The 21,276-nt window shown below is 44.8% G+C and overlaps 2 protein-coding genes and 1 pseudogene across 2 annotated transcripts; 1 reads left to right on the top strand and 2 right to left on the bottom strand.

Moving 5' to 3' along the window:
* LOC121878899 overlaps positions 1-7,868 on the bottom strand; it is a 53,246-nt pseudogene extending 45,378 nt beyond the window's left edge.
* Positions 7,869-11,087: 3,219 nt separating this feature from the next.
* LOC121878898 (glutenin, high molecular weight subunit DY10-like) lies at positions 11,088-11,984 on the bottom strand. Its single transcript, XM_042385337.1, has one exon. The coding sequence runs from the start codon at positions 11,982-11,984 to the stop codon at positions 11,088-11,090; it is 897 nt and encodes a 298-aa protein (XP_042241271.1).
* Positions 11,985-12,562: 578 nt separating this feature from the next.
* LOC121878903 lies at positions 12,563-18,893 on the top strand. The gene is made up of 6 exons (XM_042385340.1): positions 12,563-12,611; positions 14,918-16,422; positions 16,587-16,639; positions 17,025-17,130; positions 17,760-17,905; positions 18,074-18,893. The coding sequence occupies exons 2-6, from the start codon at positions 14,919-14,921 to the stop codon at positions 18,248-18,250; spliced, it is 1,986 nt and encodes a 661-aa protein (XP_042241274.1). The 5' UTR covers positions 12,563-12,611; position 14,918; the 3' UTR covers positions 18,251-18,893.
* The last annotated feature ends 2,383 nt before the right edge of the window (positions 18,894-21,276 follow it).

The following is a 21,276-nucleotide window of genomic DNA, read 5'->3' as shown; positions in this document are numbered from 1 at the left end:
ACTACCACCGTCACTACCACCGTCACAACCACCGTCACTACCACCATCACTACCACCGTCACTACCACCATCACTACCACCGTCACTACCACCATCACTACCGCCGTCACTACCACCATCACTACCACCGTCACGACCACCGTCACGACCACCATCACGACCATCACCATCATCGTGAACCAAACATAAAGTAAACACACACACACACACACACACACACACACACACACACTAACATTCGTGGGTTGTGTTCACGAAAATTGGGTCGAGAGTCGTGACTGATGGTCTTGATACAGCCTCCAGAACGACGACCACACACACAAAAAAACATCAATATTTACATCAACTGTCCACTGCGGGTCACCAATCTGTCCGAGTGTTTACAGTATTTAAATGTCTAATTCCCGAGTACAAAGATCATCAAAGATTCAAGTTGTTTACGCCAACAACTGGGGTAAACAAGATGGTATTTCAGCTAGAGTGGACCCCGTGTTTACCCCGACATGCTTCATATAAATTACTTCATGGGGTCACTTTTATTTCATCTTTTTTTTCATGTTAACTTTGTGTGTTGAGGTGAGTGACATGAGGCTTTGGTGATGTTGATGTTTGTAAAATTAGCCAATCAGGTGAGAAGAATTTGAGGGCTGATTGGTGATTGGGTGTAGAGTGGTGGTGAGTGGGTGTTGAGTGGTGGTGAGGGTGTTGAGTGGTGGTGAGGGTGTTGAGTGGTGGTGAGGGTGTTGAGTGGTGGTGAGGGTGTGTACAGTGGGTGGTGAAGGTGTGTACAGTGGGTGGTGAGGGTGTGTACAGTGGGTGGTGAAGGTGTGTACAGTGGGTGGTGAGGGTGTGTGTGCAATCAGTGCAGGGTGTGTGCAGTGGTGGTGAGGTGTGTGCAGTGGGTGGTGAGGTGTGCAGTGGGTGGTGAGGGTGTGTGCAGTGGGTGGTGAGGGTGTGTGCAGTGATGGAGTGGTGAGAGGTAATGCAGTGGTGGTGAAGAGGTGTGTGCAGTGGTGGTGGTGTGTACAGTGGGTGGTGAGGTGTGTGCAGTGAGTGGTGAGGGGTGTGTACGTGGGTGGTGAGGGTGTGTGTGCAGTGGGTGGTGAGAGGTGTGTGCAGTGGTGGTGGGGTGTGTGCAGTGGGTGGTGAGGTGTGTGGTGGTGGTGAGGGTGTGTACAGTGGGTGGTGAAGGTGTGTACAGTGGGTGGTGAGGGTGTGTACAGTGGGTGGTGAGGGTGTGTACAGTGGGTGGTGAAGGTGTGTACAGTGGGTGGTGAGGGTGTGTACAGTGGGTGGTGAAGGTGTACAATCACTCACTCACTCAAACTACGTGGTCACCTAACAAAACTAATTACCTCACTACTTAAGGAAATAAATCAAATCTTATCAACATTAAAAATAAAAATCTTCCCCAGAGTTTGTGATTCGTCGTAAAAAAAAACAAAAAAACTAATTCAGTTAATCACCAATCGGTCAGACGTCCGGACACACAAACAGCCAAACAGCCTGGTTGATGGATCACTTCCCACCCACAGAGTCAACAAAGTAACTCACAGAACCTGAATAGATTTGGTCTTCTTTTTTTTACCTCATTACGAACGCTAAAACACCTCATTAATACCTCATTAGTAGAGATCAATTCATTATCTGGGTTTTGATTGGTGGAGAAAAAACACTCAGGGTCTTGGTACGAAAATACAGGACGAGTGGGGGTGATAAGAGAGATTAGATTGTTCTGATAATATCTCGGTGGCCTTAGTCGACACACAGGGCCACTTGACTTAACCTGCTGGGGGCCGTGTGGGGGGAGGGGGAGGGGAAGGAGGGGGAGGAGGGGGAGGAAAGGTAGGGGGAGGAAAGGTAGGAAGGTCGTAGGGTTATTGGGGAGATAACATGTTTGGGAGTTTATTATTTTATGCTCTCTCTCTCTCTCTCTCTCTCTCTCTCTCTCTCGACGCCCCGCCAGATCATAACATCAGCTGTAACGTAATATCATTTTAGCCCACAATTCAATATATTCTATACATCTGTGGCTGAAACTTGATTGTTAATACGTAGTAAAGGTTAATCATTCAATAAATAGTATATAAAAAGCGTAAATCATAATAAGAGAGGAAATATATAGAGACAATGTAAACAAAGGTGTAATGTTTTGGGGCAGACACGCGACATGACACCAGCCCACTTTCCCTTGTCTCGTGAGCCAACTGAAACTAACTAACAAAGACTTCCTGCTTAACTGATCACTTCTGATGTTTTCCCCTAGGGCGTTACAAGGTGGTGAGAGAACTGAAACATATAAAACAAGGGAAAGAGAAATAGAAACACGACATTACAGAGACACCCAGCAACACTGATGAGGAAGAGATGTCAGAGATCGCTGGTCTAACAACTTCAAAATATAAAATAACCCAAAATAACAGTTTTGCGTGAGATGAATAACAATTAATTAATTTTTAATATCCTGTTGATTTAGAAAGTGATTAAATTCGTTTTTATTAAGATTTATAAGTATAAATATAGACGCAAATACAATAATTTTGAGTTCGTTGTCATCAGCACCCCCGATCAGTACAGAAATGAGTAACGTGTTATTTTGCTGATATAATACAATACTAGAGTCTATATATACAAAGATAACAACATAATGTTAACTCTCCTTAATAGTCTATCCCTGTTATTATCTACAACAGTTATAACAAAGCTATAACACTAAAATACACAATTGCGTTTCTCTATTATTCATTTATTTGTTTATTTCTCTCTATTATTGTTTATTAATCTTCCATTTATCATCTGTTGTGGAATTTATGTTATCTATTAGGCTTTTATCACAAGGTAAGAGCACCATCGTTATTTAATCTGCTGGAGTGGCGGAGAACAGCTGGGAAAAGGAAAGGTGATGACGTCAGTGCAGGGAAGACCCAATCAGAACTAAGTATTTAATTCCTCCTCCATACCACACTCCAAAAACTATCTTCACCATTTTGTGTGAGACAATATGACACAACGAACGAAGTATTTTGATAATCTACCGAGACAACAGGATTCGTAGTGTTCATTGTGAAATTCATCGATCACCCCCTCCCCGGGCGTATAGTGTTCAAGACCCCGGGCGTATAGTGTTCAAGACCCCGGGCGTATAGTGTTCAAGACCCCGGGCGTATAGTGTTCAAGACCCCGGGCGTATAATATTCCCGGGCGTGTAATCATTCAGGAACCCGGGGCGTATAGTGTTTCAAGACCCCGGGTGTATGAGTATTCAAGACCCCAGGCGTATAGTGTTCAGAACCCCGGGCGTATAGTGTTCAGACCCGGGCGTATAGTGTTCCGAACTGGCGTATAGTGTTCGAACCCAGGCGTATGGTGTTCAAGGCCGGGCGTATGGTCTTCAGACCCCGGGCGTATGATGTTCAAGACCCGGGCGTATGGTATTCAAGACCCAGGCGTATGGTGTTCAAGACCGGGCGTATAGTGTTCCGGCCCCGGGCGTATGGTGTGTTCAAGACCCGGGCGTATAGTATTCAGGAACCCGGGCGTATGGTGTTCAGATTCCCAGGCGTACATAATCATTCAAGACCCGGGCGTATATGATATTCAAGACCCCGGGCGTATAGTATTCCAGGCCCGGGCGTATAATGTTCAAGACCCCGGGTGTATAGTGTTCAAGACCCCGGGCGTATAGTGTTCAAGACCCCGGGCGTATAGTGTTCAAGACCCCCAAAACAACTCTTAAATATCTTACTAAACTCCTATTACGTGTGTTGGTGAACTTGACAAAATGATTCAAGTCTAACATTCTTCAGATCAAACACAACTTACTACAGATAACTCTTTCAAGTAAGAAATATTCCTAAATAAATCGAAAAAATCATTGGTATTAGTTGTTATTTTCTCGATCTACGGAAGAATTACTTATTGATAAAAGAGAAGAGGTTTATTTTATGTATATTTTAGTAGTGATATTGGGTTCATCGTTTCTGGTGTGCTTCGGGGGAGTGACTTTGGGCCTCTCTTGTTTATTGGGCAATGTTTACACCAGATATTAGTAGTAGTAGTAGTAGTAGTAGTAATAGTAGTAATAGTAATAGTAGTAAGTAGTTAAGCTCACGGCAGCCCTCACGGACCACATAATAGCTCAGAACGCAACAGGGGAGGTGGATACCAGTGAACTAAACAAGATTCCAAGGTCCATTACGACAGAACGGATAAAGTGATAAGTTGTAGCATTTCTTGCTGCAAGTACCAGAGAATTTGAAAAAAAGTAGCTATAGCGCAGGAGGTGGGCGCCTCGAACTGGTTAACTACGTTACCGATAAAGGCAAATGGTTTCAGTCTCAATAAACAAGAATTTACAGATGCCATTGCTGTTAGGTATGGTAGACCGGTGGAAGGTTTGCCCTCCCAATGCGTGTGTGGGTCTTCCTATGACGTCGATCACGCCATGGTGTGCAAGAAAGGGGGCTTCATATGCATGAGGCATGACGAAGTAAGGGACCTCACAGCAAATATGTTGAAGGAAGCCCGTGTTGACGTCAGTGTTCGAGGATTCTGGACGCGAGGACAGCGAGCTTTCTTCGACATCAGGATTTTTTATCCCATGGCCGCATGTCACCGTAACCTAGCTCTCGATGCTGTGCATAGGAGGAACGAGAACGACAAGATAAGGGCATATGGGGAGAGAATCCAAAACGTTGATCAAGGCAGCTTCACTCCTCTAGTGTTCACAACCTTTGGTGGGATGGGCCCAAGTGCAAGGCGTTTCTACGCCAGACTCGCGGAGCTGATCTCCGAACAGAAGCAGCAGCCCAGAAGTTATGTCACAGCCTGGATGAGATGTCGACTGTCTTTCTCTCTCCTTCGGTCGGCTTTGCTCTGCCTCAGGGGAACGAGAGCTTCTGCCCCTACGCCGACAACTGCTGCAGATATTGACTATGAGGCTACAGTCACTGAATGCCGCATAGATCTGCGGCTCAACTAATTTAACACAGATAGGATAGCTACTTATGTATTAGGGTATTTAATATTAAGGTAAATAAATGGTGGCGAAGGTGTGGCTATTGGGGGAGGCTGGAGGCCACGTTGAAAAAAAAAAAGTAATAGTAGTAGTAGTAGTAGTAGTAGTAGTAGTAGTATAGAAGAAGAACAACAATAACAAAAACAACAACAATCATAACTTAGAAACCCCAAAAAACACATCACAACAACCAACACAACACATTAATAGACCTACATAATACTACAGAGAGAGAGAGAGAGAGAGAGGACTACAGGAACAAGGTAAGGGTGCTGTAAGGGGCAACACCTCAGGGGTATACTATTGGTGGGACCTAAATGGGTTGTAACCGCTCCCTAATGGTTTCTCGAAAAACTTATAATAAATCAGAATAAATAACATCGTGTATAGAAAAAAAGTATAAGGGATGTAATTCAGAAAACATTCAGACAAACTTCGAAAACAAATGACGGTAGAATGGAAACAGTGTGATCTCCGAATTAATTGATCAGGTATTACATAATGTATTCGTAGTATAATGTATTACTACGCATTAACAACTAGAATCTTTAAACACGTATTCTAGAGTAATAAAATACAAGTTATCAACAATTATATATTAAAAGATACGTGGTAAAATGATTTAGGAAATATATTTAGTGAGCCCAAACACATGTGAAAGGGATAATTCTTCGTTTATCATTGTCGTTATATTATTATTATTGTTATTATTATTATCATTATCACCTTTTCATCATCGTTATCATTATTTTACCTGTTGACGTCATAACCAAACCCTACCCACCTACCCACTCTCACAGGTAATCTACACCCAGAATAATCTACCCCTATCCTCTATTCTAAACCCATTTTTCCCACTTCCTCATCATCAACTTTCCTTTCATCTCTTCCCTCCTTCATTACTGGTGGTCACTATAACAAAACACTTCCTAATCCTTCTCCTCCTCCTCCTCTCTTTACTTTGTTCACTATGTCGTTCTAGCTTCGTTTATTATCCTTTTGGTGTTTGTTATTGTTATTGTTATTTCATAGTAATTGTAAGTGCTTTTATTATTGTTATTATTATTGTTATTATTATTTTTTATTATTATTACTATTATTATTATTATTATTATTGTTGTTACACACACACACTCACACACACACACACACACACACACACACACACACACACACACACATATATAATGGTGCATTAAAGCGGTACAGTAGCAGACGACAGTGTTACAGCAACGCAAGACACCGGTACAGCGGTACAGTGGTAAAAGACAACGATACAGTAGTGTATGAAAACAGTGCAGTGATACATGACAGCGGTACATGACAGAGGTACAGTGATATATAATATGGTAATAGTCATATACAGAAGCGGTATGATAAGTGGTATAGGACAGTAAGTAATAAGACAGCTATCCACCAACAGTCACTACATTAATCCACACAGTTTATTCACCTGACACTCAACAGGTATTGTCATTAAGCCTCATTAACACCTGTGCCGGCCACCAGCCTGTGTTGAGAATTAATGGGCTAATGGAGGCAAGTGGTCAGGTGTTAATAGGGCAGCTAATAGGGCTAATTAATGGGCTAATGGAGGCAAGTGGTCAGGTGTTAATAGGGCAGCTAATAGGGCTAATTAATGGGCTAATGGGTATAATTAACTAATGGGGTGTTATAGAGTAAATTGTTAATGGGTTGAAAAGTATATCTGACTAATGGGTGTAACTGATGAATGCTTTAATAAGGTAATGGGTTTGTAAATAACATACATACATACATACATACATACATACATACATACATACATACATACAGTACATACAGAGGAGATGTTAAGGGGCTACAAACATACACCTTAAAACGACAAAGAACTAAACTAACGGGAAACAATAACCCAATCAACGGTAAATCAAACCCAACAACAGATAACAGAAGACTCAACCCAGAAATAACACCATCTATCACCCCCCCTCCACCATAACCTGTTAACGGGTCGCTTACAAAAAAAAAGTTCCAACAATTTAAAGAGAAAAAGCTCCATAAACCCTCAAAATTCTGTGTTCTGTTATCGACTAAAGTTCATTCGTTAATTATTATTCTTTTTTAATTATTTGACGTCAATAGATCATTAATAAAAGCCTTACAAACATGAACACACGTTAATGAGATATACGGCTTCACGGTCAATTACAAGCATTAAAACTTTGTCATGCAGGAGAGGGGGGGGGGGGGCTGACTGACTCTGGCTCATGAACTTAACCTAAAAAAAACTATCTAGATAATGATGTAAATTCTCCCGTGTATTGAAATGAGTAATTTTATCAGGTATTGAGGTTACCTGGGTATTTAAGCTCAGGTGTTGGTCGTTGATTAGTTACCTGGGTAATTTATTTCAGGTGGTGATCGTTAATTAGTTACCTGGGTAATTAATCTCAGGTATTGGTCGTTAATTAGTTACCTGGGTAATTATTCTTAGGTGGTGATCGTTAACTAGTTACCTGGGTAATTTATGATGGCAGTTAGGACACTCATCAGGTAAGCTATACGAGGGTCGGTTTGGGCTGTACAATGTAATATGACGCAGCGGGTAGTTAACGAGTCGTGAGGTCGTCCAGAATGTTGAATGGTGCAACAAGTTTTGGCCGGGTGAAGATGGCAGTAAGGTCATTAGGTGTAACAGGAAGACTCACTTACCTCTGTCTTGTTCACTGGTCACACACGAGGAAGAGTCTCGGGGCCGCGGGAGCTGTCGGTGGTGTTAGAGGGCACGAGTGAGCGAGACAAGAGACGCGTGAGGGGCGGCGGTGAGCGCGGGGGTGTGTCAGGTGGCAGAGTGGGGCCCCCAGCTGACCGCGCGCTGGTATATACGCCTCTCAGTACACAGAGGGGGAGGGGCTTTAACCTGGTCACACGCACGCGCTCTAGTACACTCTCCCCCCTCCCTGCCCCCCCACTACACCCTCCCCCTCCTCCCCCCACTACTCTGTCCCCCCCACTACACCCTCCCCTGTCCCTCCACTACACCCTTCCCCTGCCCCCCACTACACCCTCCCCCTGCCCCCCCCCCCCTACCACCCTCCCCTCCCCTCCCCCCACTACACCCTCCCCTCCCCCCTCCGCCCCACTACACCCTCCCCCTCCCCTCCGCCCACCACACCCCTCTACCCCGGGAATCTCCAACACCCTAATAACAGTTTCTCTTGAATCATATGAATATAAGAATGTTCTGAGAAAATAACCTAACCCTAACCTAACCTGACCTACCACCACTACCACGGGTGTGTGGGTGTGTGTGTGTGTGTGTGGGTGTGTGGGTGTGTGTGTGTGTGTGTGTATGGGTGTGTGGGTGTGCGTGTGTGTGTGTGTATGGGTGTGTGGGTGTGCGTGTGTGTGTGTGTGTATGGGTGTGTGGGTGTGTGTGTGTGTGTGTATGGGTGTGTGGGTGTGTGTGTGTGTGTGTGTATGGGTGTGTGGGTGTGTGTGTGTGTGTGTGTGGGTGTGTGGGTGTGTGTGTGTGTGTGTGTGTGATGTGTGGGTGTGTGTGTGTGTGTGTGTATGGTGTGTGGGTGTGTGTGTGTGTGTGTATGGGTGTGGGTGTGTGTGTGTGTGTATGGGTGTGGGTGTGTGTGTGTGTATGGGTGTAATAATAATAATAATAATAATTAACGGTTTATTGAAAGAGCTGGCAGCCAGAAGGCTGAAAATATACAGTTACATATTTGGGGAATACGAATTACAAAATAATATACAAGTAAACATAAGATACAAATAAGATATATATTAACTAGATGTGGAAAAGCTCAAACTACAGTTCATTTCAACATAGTGACAGTGTAAGGAGCAGTGTTTACTGGGAGTGAATACACTGGTTTATTACAAGTTATTGATAATTTTTACAATGGTTGGGACTGGGCTGTTCTATAGCGATCAGTTCGTGCACGTATGGGCTGGATGCGGTTGTGGTGTCGAAACAGCAATTTCGGCTAGGGATCTCAGGTGGTAGTAGGAGCCGGTGTCGAGGATGGTGTAGAAGCTTCTACCAAATTTGCAGATGAGGTCGTGGTGATGGTCAGTGAGAGTCGAAAGGGTCAGTGTGTTGAGCGCTTCTTGATATGTGGAGTAGGAAGGGAGAGTATAATCTTGCATGCCCCTTTTGCACTTTTCTAGGTGTTTACTTGGTGGCATTTAGGAGGAAGACCAGGTGGGGGAGGCATAGGTGAGCTTGGGAAGTATGAATGTTGTGTAAACACTGAGGAGCTCGGGGCAGGAACTCTGAGGGACTTGAGTCGGCGGAGGAGGTGGAGACGGAAACTGAGGATTTGACAACTTCACTGACGGTGGTTTCCAATTTAGTTTGTTGTCTATGGTGACGCCGAGGAACTTCGTGGATCTACAACCTGGAGTGTGTTCGGACCTAGAGTAATGGAAGGAGGTGGGACAATGTCGGAGGAGAGGTTGATGCATAACCATGGTCTTGGTATGGTTGATGGGGACATGGTTGATGGTGCCCAGTTTTGGAGACTGTTCAATAAATCCTGAAGGGCGGTATAGTTGAAGCAGAATTGTTGACGCTGATCCCAATGGTGGAGTCGTCGACATATTTCCAGCGAGCAGGGTTTCTCTTAGGCATCATTGATGAGCATAAGGAAGCAGAGTGGTCCCATCTTGGTGCCTTGGGGGACGCCACAGGTGAGTGACTGAAAGGTGGAGACAGCCCTCGGAAGCGTACAGCTTATGTCGGTCACTGAGGAAGTCTGTAAGCCATGGTATAAGACTTCTCGAAGCCTGAGGTCAATAGCTGTGTGTGTGCGTGTGTGTGTGTGTGTATGGGTGTGGTGTGTGTGTGTGTGTGTGTGTGTGTGTGTGTGTGTGTGTGTGTGGGTGTGATGTGTGTGTGTGTGTGTGTGTGTGTGTGTGTGTGTGTGTGTGTGTGTGTGTGTGTGTGTGTGTTGGGTGTGTGTGTGTGTGTGTGTGGGTGTGTGTGTGTGTGTGTGTGGGGTGTGTATGGATGTGTGTGTGTGTGTGTGTGTGTGTGTGGTGTGTGTGTGTGTGTGTGTGGGTGTGTATGTGCGTGTGTGTGTGTGTGTGTGTGAATTGTCCGCATGATTGTTGAGATGCATATCTGGTTCAAACCCTCCTCCCCACTCCCTCACCTCCCTCACCCTCTCCTCTCTCTCTCACCTTACTCTCACCCTCACCCTCACCACCCTCACCTCTCTCCTCCCTCCTCACCCCCACCTCCCTACCCTCCTCACCTCTCTCTCTCCTCACCCACCCACCTCACCCCCCACTCACCTCACCCCCACCACCTCACCCCCACCTCCCCACTCTCACCTCACCTCACCTCACCCCCACCTCCTCACCCTCACCTCCCACCTCACCTCCACCTGTCACCCTCTCCACCTCACCTCACCCCCACCTCCCCACCTCTCACCTCCTCACCTCCCCACCTCACCTCACCTCCTCACCTCACTCTCCTCACCTCACCTCCTCACACCCCCCACCTCTCACCCCCTCACCTCCACTCTCACCCTCCCTCACTCCCTCACCTCTCACCCCCACCCTCTCACCCCCTCACCTCTCACCTTCACCCCTCACTCCCTCTCACTTCACCTCTCACCTCACTCTCCCCACTCCCCACTCTCCCCACCCCCTCACCTCTCACTCCCTCTCACCCTCCTCACCTGTCTCACTCCTCCCCACCTCTCACTCTGTCATCCGTCACCTCCTCACTTCACCGTCTTCTACTCCAACACCCTCTTCCCAGTCCCACATACTACCTTCACTTACTCCTGCACACACACACACCAGTGACCTCCTTCCCTGTGTGTGTCCATTAGTGACAGAACGGGATCTTTTTCTCTATAAACGAGACGTGTAAATATCCGAGGGAGTTAATGACGTCACATTCACATCGTCCATAGTGTCTGACGTCACTAAACAGATCGTCTCTTAGACAGTTGGAGGAGTGAATCTCTCTACTCCTATACAAAGTGAAGTTTATTACCGCCAGGAGGCAGCACCTGGTGTAAACAACTAAAATAAACACCTGTTTACTTACCAAATGACGTCACCTGGTGGGATGCAGTAGCTGGGCTGGTGACGTTCTTGGCCTGGTGACGTTCTTGACCTGGTGACATTCTTGACCTGGTGACGCTCGTGGCTTTGTGATTCCCTTGGCCTGGTGACGCCCTTGCCTGGTGACGCCCTTGGCCTGGTGATTCCCTTGGCCTGGTGACGCCCTGGCCTGGTGACGCCCTTGGCCTGGTGACGCCCTTGGCCTGGTGACGCCCTTGGCCTGGTGACGCCCTGGCCTGGTGATTCCCTTGGCCTGGTGATTTCCTTGGCCTGGTGATTCCCTTGGCCTGGTGACGCCCTTGGCCTGGTGACGCCCTTGGCCTGGTGACGCCCTTGGCCTGGTGACGTTTGTGGCCTGGTGACATTCTTGGCCTAGTGACGTTCTTGACCTGGTAACGCTCGTGACTTTGTGATTCCTTGGCCTGGTGACGTTCTTGGCCTGGTGACGTTTGTGGCCGGTGACGTTCTTGGCCTGGTGACGTTTGTGGTCTGGTGACGTTCTTGGCCTGGTGACGCTCGTGGCTTTGTGATTCCCTTGGCCTGGTGACGTTTGTGGCCTGGTGACGTTCTTGGCCTGGTGACATTCTTGGCCTAGTGACGTTCTTGACCTGGTGACGCTCGTGGCTTTGTGATTCCATTGGCCTGGTGACGTTCTTGGCCTGGTGACGTTTGTGGCCTGGTGACGTTCTTGGCCTGGTGACGTTTGTGGCCTGGTGACGTTTGTGGCCTGGTGACGCTCGTGGCTTTGTGATTCCCTTGGCCTGGTGACGCTCGTGGCTTTTGATTCCCTTGGCCTGGTGACGTTCTTGGCCTGGTGACGTTCTTGGCCTGGTGACGTTCTTGGCCTGGTGACGCTCATGGCTTGGTGATTCCCTTGGCCTAGTGACATTCTTGGCCTAGTGACGTTCTTGACCTGGTGACGCTCGTGGCTTTGTGATTCCCTTGGCCTGGTGACGCCCTTGGCCTGGTGACGTCCTTGGCCTGGTGACGCTAATGGCTTGGTGATTCCCTTGGCTTGGTGACGCTGTTCCCACAACCCCTACAATAACTCCGAACAACATGAGAGCTGTTTTATGTTCGCGTATACGAGCGGTCACCTCCGCTTAGTCTCACAGAACAAAGATCGTTCATGGGAGACAGGGGTTAGTGTGTGTGTGTAAGAACCATCTAAAGGGAAATACAACATATATCCCTATAATTATCACTTTAGAAATACATTGGTCATTCGTTTTCCATGACTCGTTGTTTTTCACTCTTGTAGATGGCGCCACCAGTTCACGTCAGGCCATCACGTTAAAAGTAATGGTCCAGATCTACAGTTTCACTTCCCTATTAACCCTTGGTATAGAATTTGGCGGGAATAGCGAACACTCGAGTGATAAACGAGGTGATTATGTACCTGGCTGGCTGGGTTTGTTTACCTCCGTCGCTACACCGGCCACAGACCTCAGTTCACCAGGTGTCACGGTAGGTGGTGTGCACGACGGACGACTTGGTTACTCGCGTCAGGACGAAGGTAAGCGTTTGTGTGGGCATAACTAAGAGTTCATATTATCTAGTGGCGGTGTTGGGAAGTTTATCATTGCTTATGACATTATTTCAGAAAGTGATCCTCCATGTTTTGTTATTGTAAGTTAGTGAAGAGTTACCGTAGTATCGAACGTCAGGGTTTCTTGGTTTTTCTTTTTATTTACGATGCTTCTGAGCCACAGCAGGTGATTATACACTCCGGTAGTGGGAATTAATATCCTAACGGAGGAAACCTTCTTTGACTATAGTTGACTATAGTTGACTCGAGTTGAGAAGAGGGATTGTAACTTGCATAAGGGATTGGTATCTTTTTTAGAGAGTTGGATTCTTTGTGACGAGTTTCTTGCCATTAGATTGTTCTTGTCTTCCTGGTAAGTTGATCGTCAGAGGTTCTTGGGCGTTATAAAGGATGATACAGTAAAGGGAACTGTATCCTGTATTGTGTGCTTAGTTATGGTGGAGGAGACTTCTTGCCACCAGAAATAATTTGTGGAAGTTCACCAAAATTTGACCCCACATATTTGCATACGACAATCGGCTAAACTAACCTTGTAATTCTTTCCTATCCTTCCTTAAAATCCTTACCGGGGGGCGGCGCTACCGTGTTCCCAAACCAATTGTTTGTTTTTTATCCTTATAAACTTGTTAAGGATCCCGTAACGGCTTAAGTAACATGGTGGGTGGTGGGCAGTGACTGTTCCACCAGACCTGTTACCTTCAATGTCGCTTTCCTGCCGCAGTTTGGTCACTTGTACGGCCTCCCAGTTACCTTCAATGTCGCTTTCCTGCCGCAGTTTGGTCACTTGTACGGCCTCCCAGGAAGTCATATTAGGTCATTAACACACGGTCTTGGTCTTCAACAAGCGCAGATTTTAATAGATGAGAATAACACCATCCCATCTATTGATAAAATAATAAACGGTTCCTGATTTATGTACTGTACAGCCCTGTTAATGTGTTGAACGTATATTATTGTCTATATCACATGTAAGTTTGTATAATTTGTCACCGGCTGCAACTCTATTAATAAACCGTTTATTATTATTTTGTGTTGTGGTAACTTACAGATTTTCCAGTAGACGACGCCATAGTTGTTGGAATCAATGAGTCCTTATGGAAGAACTTAATAGTATCTTAGTTGACTTGGAATCCAATCCTTTAAAATAAAAAGCAAATGACAATCTATCTAGGGGGTATTACAAACCCCCTTATCAGATCCTGTTTCTTAAACATATTGATTATCTCGGATTCACTCCCTTATATCTCCAGAACGGTTGACGCCGCCGTTTTTACTGTAACTAGTTTTCGCCTATAAAGCGCGAAAGATCGTGTCTAGTACTGCCATAGGCTCAGTTTTATACCCTGCGTTTCCCTCGTCTTCCGTGCTCTGCCCACTACAGGTAATTCATGATAGGTTAGAGAAACAAACGAATAAAGAAAATGCTTAAAATTGTACGAAAATGTATTAGTTTAGTTTTTATTACGATCCTCCAAACTGTGCGAGATGTTTTAAGTGATAGTTGTTGTTTGTGAAATGCCTCGACTGTTGGGCGGTTGAGGAAAAAATTGATCCATAGACAGAAATTTAATCGAGAAGTTTGGGAATATATTGGACACAAAGACTTCATAGGTGAAATAATTAAGTTATGTTAGACAGAATAAAAAGGCCAAGGAAAAAATTAATCTTCAATCCCAGAAGCGCAATTTTCTGAAGATTTTAATTAGGCTGTAAGGCAGTGTGTGAGGGATTAGGGATTAATAATTGAAGGAAGAAACATTGGTACAAGATTTTGGGGTTTGTGAGAAGAATTGGTAAAGGGTCTTGGTAGAGGGACGAGTTATGGTGTTTAATGGTACTTTCGTCTTGGCTGTTGTAAGGACAGAAGGTTAATGGCGTTAGACAAGATACTGTAAAACCACTTGAATGCTCGGAAGAAAATTGTCACTTTAGGTTTATATAGGAATTGAGAATAGTGGAAATGTTTATATTTGAATTTTGTTGTTTTGAGTAAGATGTTGACGGTCTCTAGGTGTTCCCCACTTAATGCAGTAGCTAGTAATCGACGGGTGTGGGTTAGCGGGGTGTGGATGGGTAGCTAGTAATCGACGGGTGTGGGTTAGCGGGGTGTGGATGGGTAGCTAGTAATCGACGGGTGTGGGTTAGCGGGGTGTGGATGGGTAGCTAGTAATCGACGGGTGTGGGTTAGCGGGGTGTGGATGGGTAGCTAGTAATCGACGGGTGTGGGTTAGCGGGGTGTGGATGGCTAACGATGAACCTTCTATCTGCCACAGGATGAGAGGACGCTGCCTGTGTCTCGCTCTCGCCCTCTGGTGGTGTGGGTCGGTCGCAGTCACTAACCCTGACTCTCCAGACGAACACCACGAGACGAAGCAAGTGATGTTAACCAGTAAGAACAATGGCATATTAGTTGTTGTATTAGCTCTTGGTTATATCCTAAGAAGCCTCGTGTATATGGTACTTCCCCGCCTTGACTTTGAAGAACATGACTCGCCGGTCTGGTTGAAGAATGAATACATCACCACGAGTATGGTACAAAGATTATTCCACAGTTTAATGGAAGAGAAAGATGTCTTCTATACACCCAGGGAACCGTTCTCGCCCCAGTATTTTTTTCCACAGGATACTATTGAAGAATTAGCTGGAAACATAAAGACGACTGGTGAAAAAACACTCGACACGACACGAGCGGAGGTTGAGGCGAACTTGAAGCGTCTCCGCGACTTGGCTTCTTCCTTAAAGGGCAAGTTAGCCGAGCAGGCGAGGAGGTACAGTAGACTGGTCGAGGTAGACGCTGGGTACGAATACATTGCGGATTTGGTGAACCTGGTGAAGGTAACAGAGGAGAACATAGTGGCGGTGGTGGACTATTATTCCCGGGAGCTGTTCCACAATCTTGGGGAACTACTGAAGGGGCTGAAGAGGAGGTACTCTACCGCGAAGCCTATAGGTTCCAGAGGTGATATTGTTACCATGTTGGATAAAGTTTTTGGATTTCATTGGAAAATGTGCAATAATCCAGATCTTTTGGGAAACACTATTGAAGGCGGGATAATATTTCCAACTGCCCAGGAATTGCATCGTGTTGCGGTGGTCGGTATACGGTTAATGTGTATATATGGTCAACCGCAAGACGACGACTTCACTGAAGACCGCCGCGTCAAGTTAAACCTCTTGCTGAAAGGCTTAAAAGAGAATGATGAAACTGGGGCCAGAGAGGACACAACAGCCAAGTACGATATTTCTGACCTGAGTCGAGTATTGGCGATCTATGAAGTGCAGAAAGGAGCGTTGATGGTGGAATACATACTACGCCAACAGGCAGAACGTCAATGGCGCTTAGCACAGAAACGTATGGAAGCCTTTATAGAAGCGTACAGGAGAACCACTTTGAACTCTGGTGTCTCTCACTCGACCCTCGACTTCGAGACGTTGAAGACCATCGCCAGAACTAGAGCAGCAGATCCATCCGGTGTTCCTCTCGGGCTGTTGAAGGTTATCCGCAACTTGGAATGGGAAAGAAATAGGCAGAAGAGGCAGGAGCCATCCGAAGACCAGAGTTATTGGAATGTGTTTTGGGCGTTCTTTGGCTTTGACACAGACTACGAAATGTCCGTCCCTGGTGAGGATGATTCCACGAGCAAGTATGAGGAGGCAGATTCACAGTATTTAACAGATGCGAGGGAGTTGCCGTATTCACAAGACCTCCACCTACCTACAGGAGAGAGTTACACACACCCGCCGCCCACACAAGAGACCCACGCCCCTACTACTGATGGTAAACATGCATCACTTTATTAAATATCTCAAACCTAAATAAAAATCATGTCGTCCAAGATTATGAACCTTAAAATTTCTTCTTAAACTTGACAAATATTTAAAAAATAAATAAATAAAATCCTCTTAAAACTACCTGTCCAAATCTAATTGTCTCTAACACAGGTGAGGGTGTGTGCGGCCCAGAGAAGAGTTACCTGTCAGGTACAGTCGTCCAGGTGTGTATATTGTCTCCGTACCTAAACTATGCTCTCCTTCCCACATCGTAACCCCTTCCACACCTCAGCTGACCACCTCTAGAATATATAAACTAGTATATTATAATTAGTATAGTTAAAATGTCTCGAGTCTATACTAATTCTTAAACGCAAAATATTTTAAGTTAATAAAATAACTTGTGTGCTGTAGTCTTGTGTAATTAACCATATTTATACCTTATTAGTTTTACTTCTATATACTATTCCATTTTTTTATTTTAGTTGTTTTGATTGTTTATTTTACTAACTTACTTAAACTTGCACTTTTTTTCATGTTTAGTCCATTTTTCCCCTTGACAGTAATATTTTCCCTTGTAAATTCACTACTTGGTGTTGTGTGTTGCAGGGGCCGCCGCCAGTGGAGGTGCGGGGCGGGGAAGAGTCTGTCACGTCGGCGTTTATTAACATGAGGTCCTTTTACGAAGTTGGTAACATGGACCTGGTGGAAATATGTAAGGTTCTTGTACTGTCTTTGGGGCAGGGGATGGTTGCCATTGTGGGTGGGAGGGTTTCCATGGGGTGGGAAGGAAAGAGTTGAAGGGTTGCCGATTGTGGGGTAAGGTTTGGGGGTTAACATTTGTTTGGGTGGCGGAAAGGGTTACTGAAATGGGAGATGGTGAGGGAAGGCTCCATGTTGTTATACATAACAGTAATACGTTGAGTGGTAGACCAGCATCAAACACCTGCGTTACAATACTTAATGAGACGCGTGTGATCCTCTTGAGAACTTGTAGTGATTTGTTAAGACATGAGAGGTGGCGTAGGCTGCTGTCTCATCCAGCCAGAGTACTCGACCTCTCCCATGTCTGACTATATACGTCCTGGGGTTAAAACTGTTGTATATAATCCCTGGGTGTTGGTGGATACCGCGGCTGGCCTCCAGACTCGGGCACATTAACAAGTTTTGCCTCTGGATGTAAACCTGAATGCCATGGTCTGGAGGACAGCGTAGGCCTGACTTTACATTGGCCACTTTAGGCTGACACATGGCCACCGGAGCCCGTCACATGGCCTACCAGAGCCCCAACTAGTGAGGTAAGTCGGGTCTTGTTGATTATTGAATACCTGATGTTGTTGACAGTGACACTGACGAAGGTGACGAGGTCGGTGGTGAAGGTGGACAGCTGGGAGGAGGCGCGCGTCGCTCTGCACATCCCGGCAGACCTCCTCACTAGACACGAACACTACAGCCAGAATACTACCACCGGGTTAACTGGATATGCACAGGTGAGTCTTGGCACAACTGCCGGGTGAGACAGGGGGCTACTCATAGGTGTAACAAAAACTAGTATAGCGGACTGGTTTTTCCACTAGATAGAACCAATATAGCGGACTAGTTCTATATAGTGGACTGGTTCTACACTTACTAACTGTAGATAACTTTGGTGTTCGCAGCTGGTCAAGTGTGTGAGCGGGGACGTCTGCCTCGAGTGTGACCTTCATGCCAAGTTCGAGTCGGGGATGACCGTGTGTTGCTACGGCTGTCCTTCCCAACCTCACTTGACGTTCTCGGGGGGACGCGGTTACTGTGCCTGCTTCTACCTCGCTGAACCACCAAACGCTGAGGGGTAGTTAGTGACCTGGAGGAGGTGGGTCGTGCTGGAGAAAGTGTTGAGGGGTCGTACTGGAGGACTCGGTCTCTTGTGGCTCCAACACTGCTTTCTTCTCCCTTCCTCTTCATTCCTTCCATTCCTCTTCTCCCTTCCTCTTCATTCCTTCCATTCCTCTTCTCCCTTCCTCTTCATTCCTTCCTTTCCTCCCTTCCTCCCTGCCTGATCCGGAGAAAAGAATACCAACTGTTAATATATAATTTCCCTAAACAATAATTTGGTAAATTTTTATCACCTGAACTTATAAAAATTGACCTGTTAACCATTTCATAATTTAATACGAATTTAAACTATATTTTACCAATGTATATCGTGTAGTTTAATATATTGATGAACATTAAATATGTTCTGGTGTCGAGTTGAACTTTTCCTTAAACCTTCGTCCGCCACAAGATCTACAATTGCCTGATAATGTGGTGTAGGGAAGCTGCTAACAGGTAGAAGCTGCCACTACTGACACCTTTAACCACCGACACCTTTAACTACCGATACTGAGAACTGCCATAAGAAAAAATTAAATCCCACTTAAATTCTAATGGCGCAGTAGTACCTTGATGTGAGTGGCAGCCTTTACCTCACGGCCTAGTGGAGGTTTATGGGCGGTGGTAGACTGAGGAGGAGCTGGGGGTAGATGATGGACGAAGGAGGAAGAGAGAAAGTCCTCGTCTCTTGACCTAAAGATCAACTCTTGATTGGATACTCAAAACAGCGACAGATGTGAGGAGGAAAATACGTCATATGAAGGAGGATGAGGAAAGTGCGTCATCGTAAGGAGGGAGAGGAAGGGAGGAGGAGGAGGAGGAAAGTGCGTCATGGTAACGAAGAGGAAGGAAGTGAACGGTATCGTGTAAGTATTAACGTCTCTTGTCACACCTACATTTACAGTATCTGCTTTTATTGTATCAAAACCGTTTTATCGGAAACTATCATGCAAGTAGATAAAAAATTACCATTGCAATAAACATATTTACCAACTAGACATAATCCTGACAGCTCTGTCCTCTTGTTCAACCTTATTACTGTACAACCCATGGTGTACTGCTCCCACATTATACTTGTTTTTCAATTCCACTAATTTAAGTATATGCTTATAATATAAAATCAATAAATATTGAGATAACCATAGTAAGATATTATTACCACCATGCTATTGTACTATTCCAGATGATACTAAATGTTACATAATACTTCCTTGAGATAAATGTATAGTATATATCAGGTGCCTACAAGAGAGCTCAGGTTCTCAAATGGCTCAGCCATGTTAATATTGTTATTATCCACTATCTGTTTTCTGGCTAAATAAAGTGTTTAAATTCAAAATTCAATGAGATGTCAGGGAGTGAGGTGTACCGTTGATCTCCTGTACCGTATTTGACGAAGGGAAAAGGAACGAGGGTGGGTCGGTTAAGTCTTGCCAAAAGCATCAATGCCGATACAGCTTAAGTCAGGTGTAGAGTTCACTTGAGACAGGTGTAGAGTTCACTTGAGTCAGGTGTATAAAGTATAAAGATGTTACTAAAATATACAGAATTTACAGGTTCTCTTTTATATATTAAATGTATTAATTTTATTTTTGTTATAAGTTAAAGCCGTAATGTAGAGCAACTTAAGGGATTTGGATTTGTTTTTACCGAGATATTAAATGTATTTAAGAGTAATTATGATGTTCGAAAAATAAGTTATTTAATTTTCCACTATTTGTATTATTTATTTAATGCTGTAACTACAAACGGTATATTAAATAACATAATAAATCTAGTTTAAACTCCTGCAATTGTGTTTTACCCGCGATTCCTCTTCTGTAACTAATTACCTAATCAAACTATAGTGAGGCGACGGATGATTGAGAATGATTACAGATACTTGTGATAGATAAAAGAATGATTGATGCTGTAAGAATGATTGATGCTGTAAGAATCGATCGACAGGTTGGTGATGAATTTCACAATGATCACTACGTCTACTGTTGTCTCGGTAGAGTTATCGAACTCCTTTGTCCGTTGTCATGTCACACAACAAAAATCATAAGTCATAATTGTCCTTTATTTAATCTATCGTTTAATACTGTCCTTATCTTTTGTTAATGTTCTTTAAAATAGAAAAATTATCTGTTTTTGCTTTCTATAGGTTCTAGATAAAACAATGATTCGATTACATATAAATGGGTTTAAAATCCCTTAAAAACAAAATCTAAACTATAGATTCTTAAAAAAAAAATAAATTCACTTTTCATTTGTTTTTTTGTTTTGTTTCGTGGTTGGTTTTCCTCCCGCCTGTTTCGTACTTTTCCCTGCCCCACATCTACTGCCCTCTCAGCCACAGTTCCCAGGACGTGCAGTACATCTTTCACAGCAGCTTCTGTCACTCAGCAGGAAATATATTCATCCACGAGAATATGTATTCATGTTGAGGAGGAGGGAAAGGTAGACTGTCTAGTGTTTCATGGTAAGAGAGTGTGTGTGTGTGTGTGCGTGTAAGAGACATGGTCATTCTCCTGCCTGGCATTCCACTTACTGAAGCGTCACCACACACTAGCATCACACCAGATCATCTTGATATACCCACAGCAACACCACCCCCTCCCCCCCTCTTGTTGTGGTGACCGTGTGTGGTGTGGGAGACCTGGTAACTGTTTGGTCCAGTCTATATGTTTTTGTATTTTCTTTAGTATATGTGTATATTTTTGTTTATACGTCACTGAATGTTTACAGCTGGTGTTGGTTAGTTGTGGCAGCGGAAAGAAATGGAAATACGGGTGATGTTTTTTTATATTACGCAGACAGACATCACCTTTATGATTACACAGGTATTAGTAACAGGTGTATGGGGCTACGTCACGCACCTCCTCCCCCTCATTCCAAAAAGTATTCTTTCTGCCTTAACACCACCACCCTCCTCTGCCTCCTCCTGTTGATCACGGACGGGTAGTGGAGCCTCTTGACCTTGATTTTTTATCATTCACGTACAGTACTTGTTGTCTCTTCCTTC

The sequence above is a fragment of the Homarus americanus genome, unplaced genomic scaffold, assembly GCF_018991925.1.
Source record: "Homarus americanus isolate GMGI-L3 unplaced genomic scaffold, GMGI_Hamer_2.0 scaffold24057, whole genome shotgun sequence".
Classification (NCBI taxonomy): domain Eukaryota; kingdom Metazoa; phylum Arthropoda; class Malacostraca; order Decapoda; family Nephropidae; genus Homarus; species Homarus americanus.
This window is presented reverse-complemented; position numbering and strand designations above follow the sequence as displayed.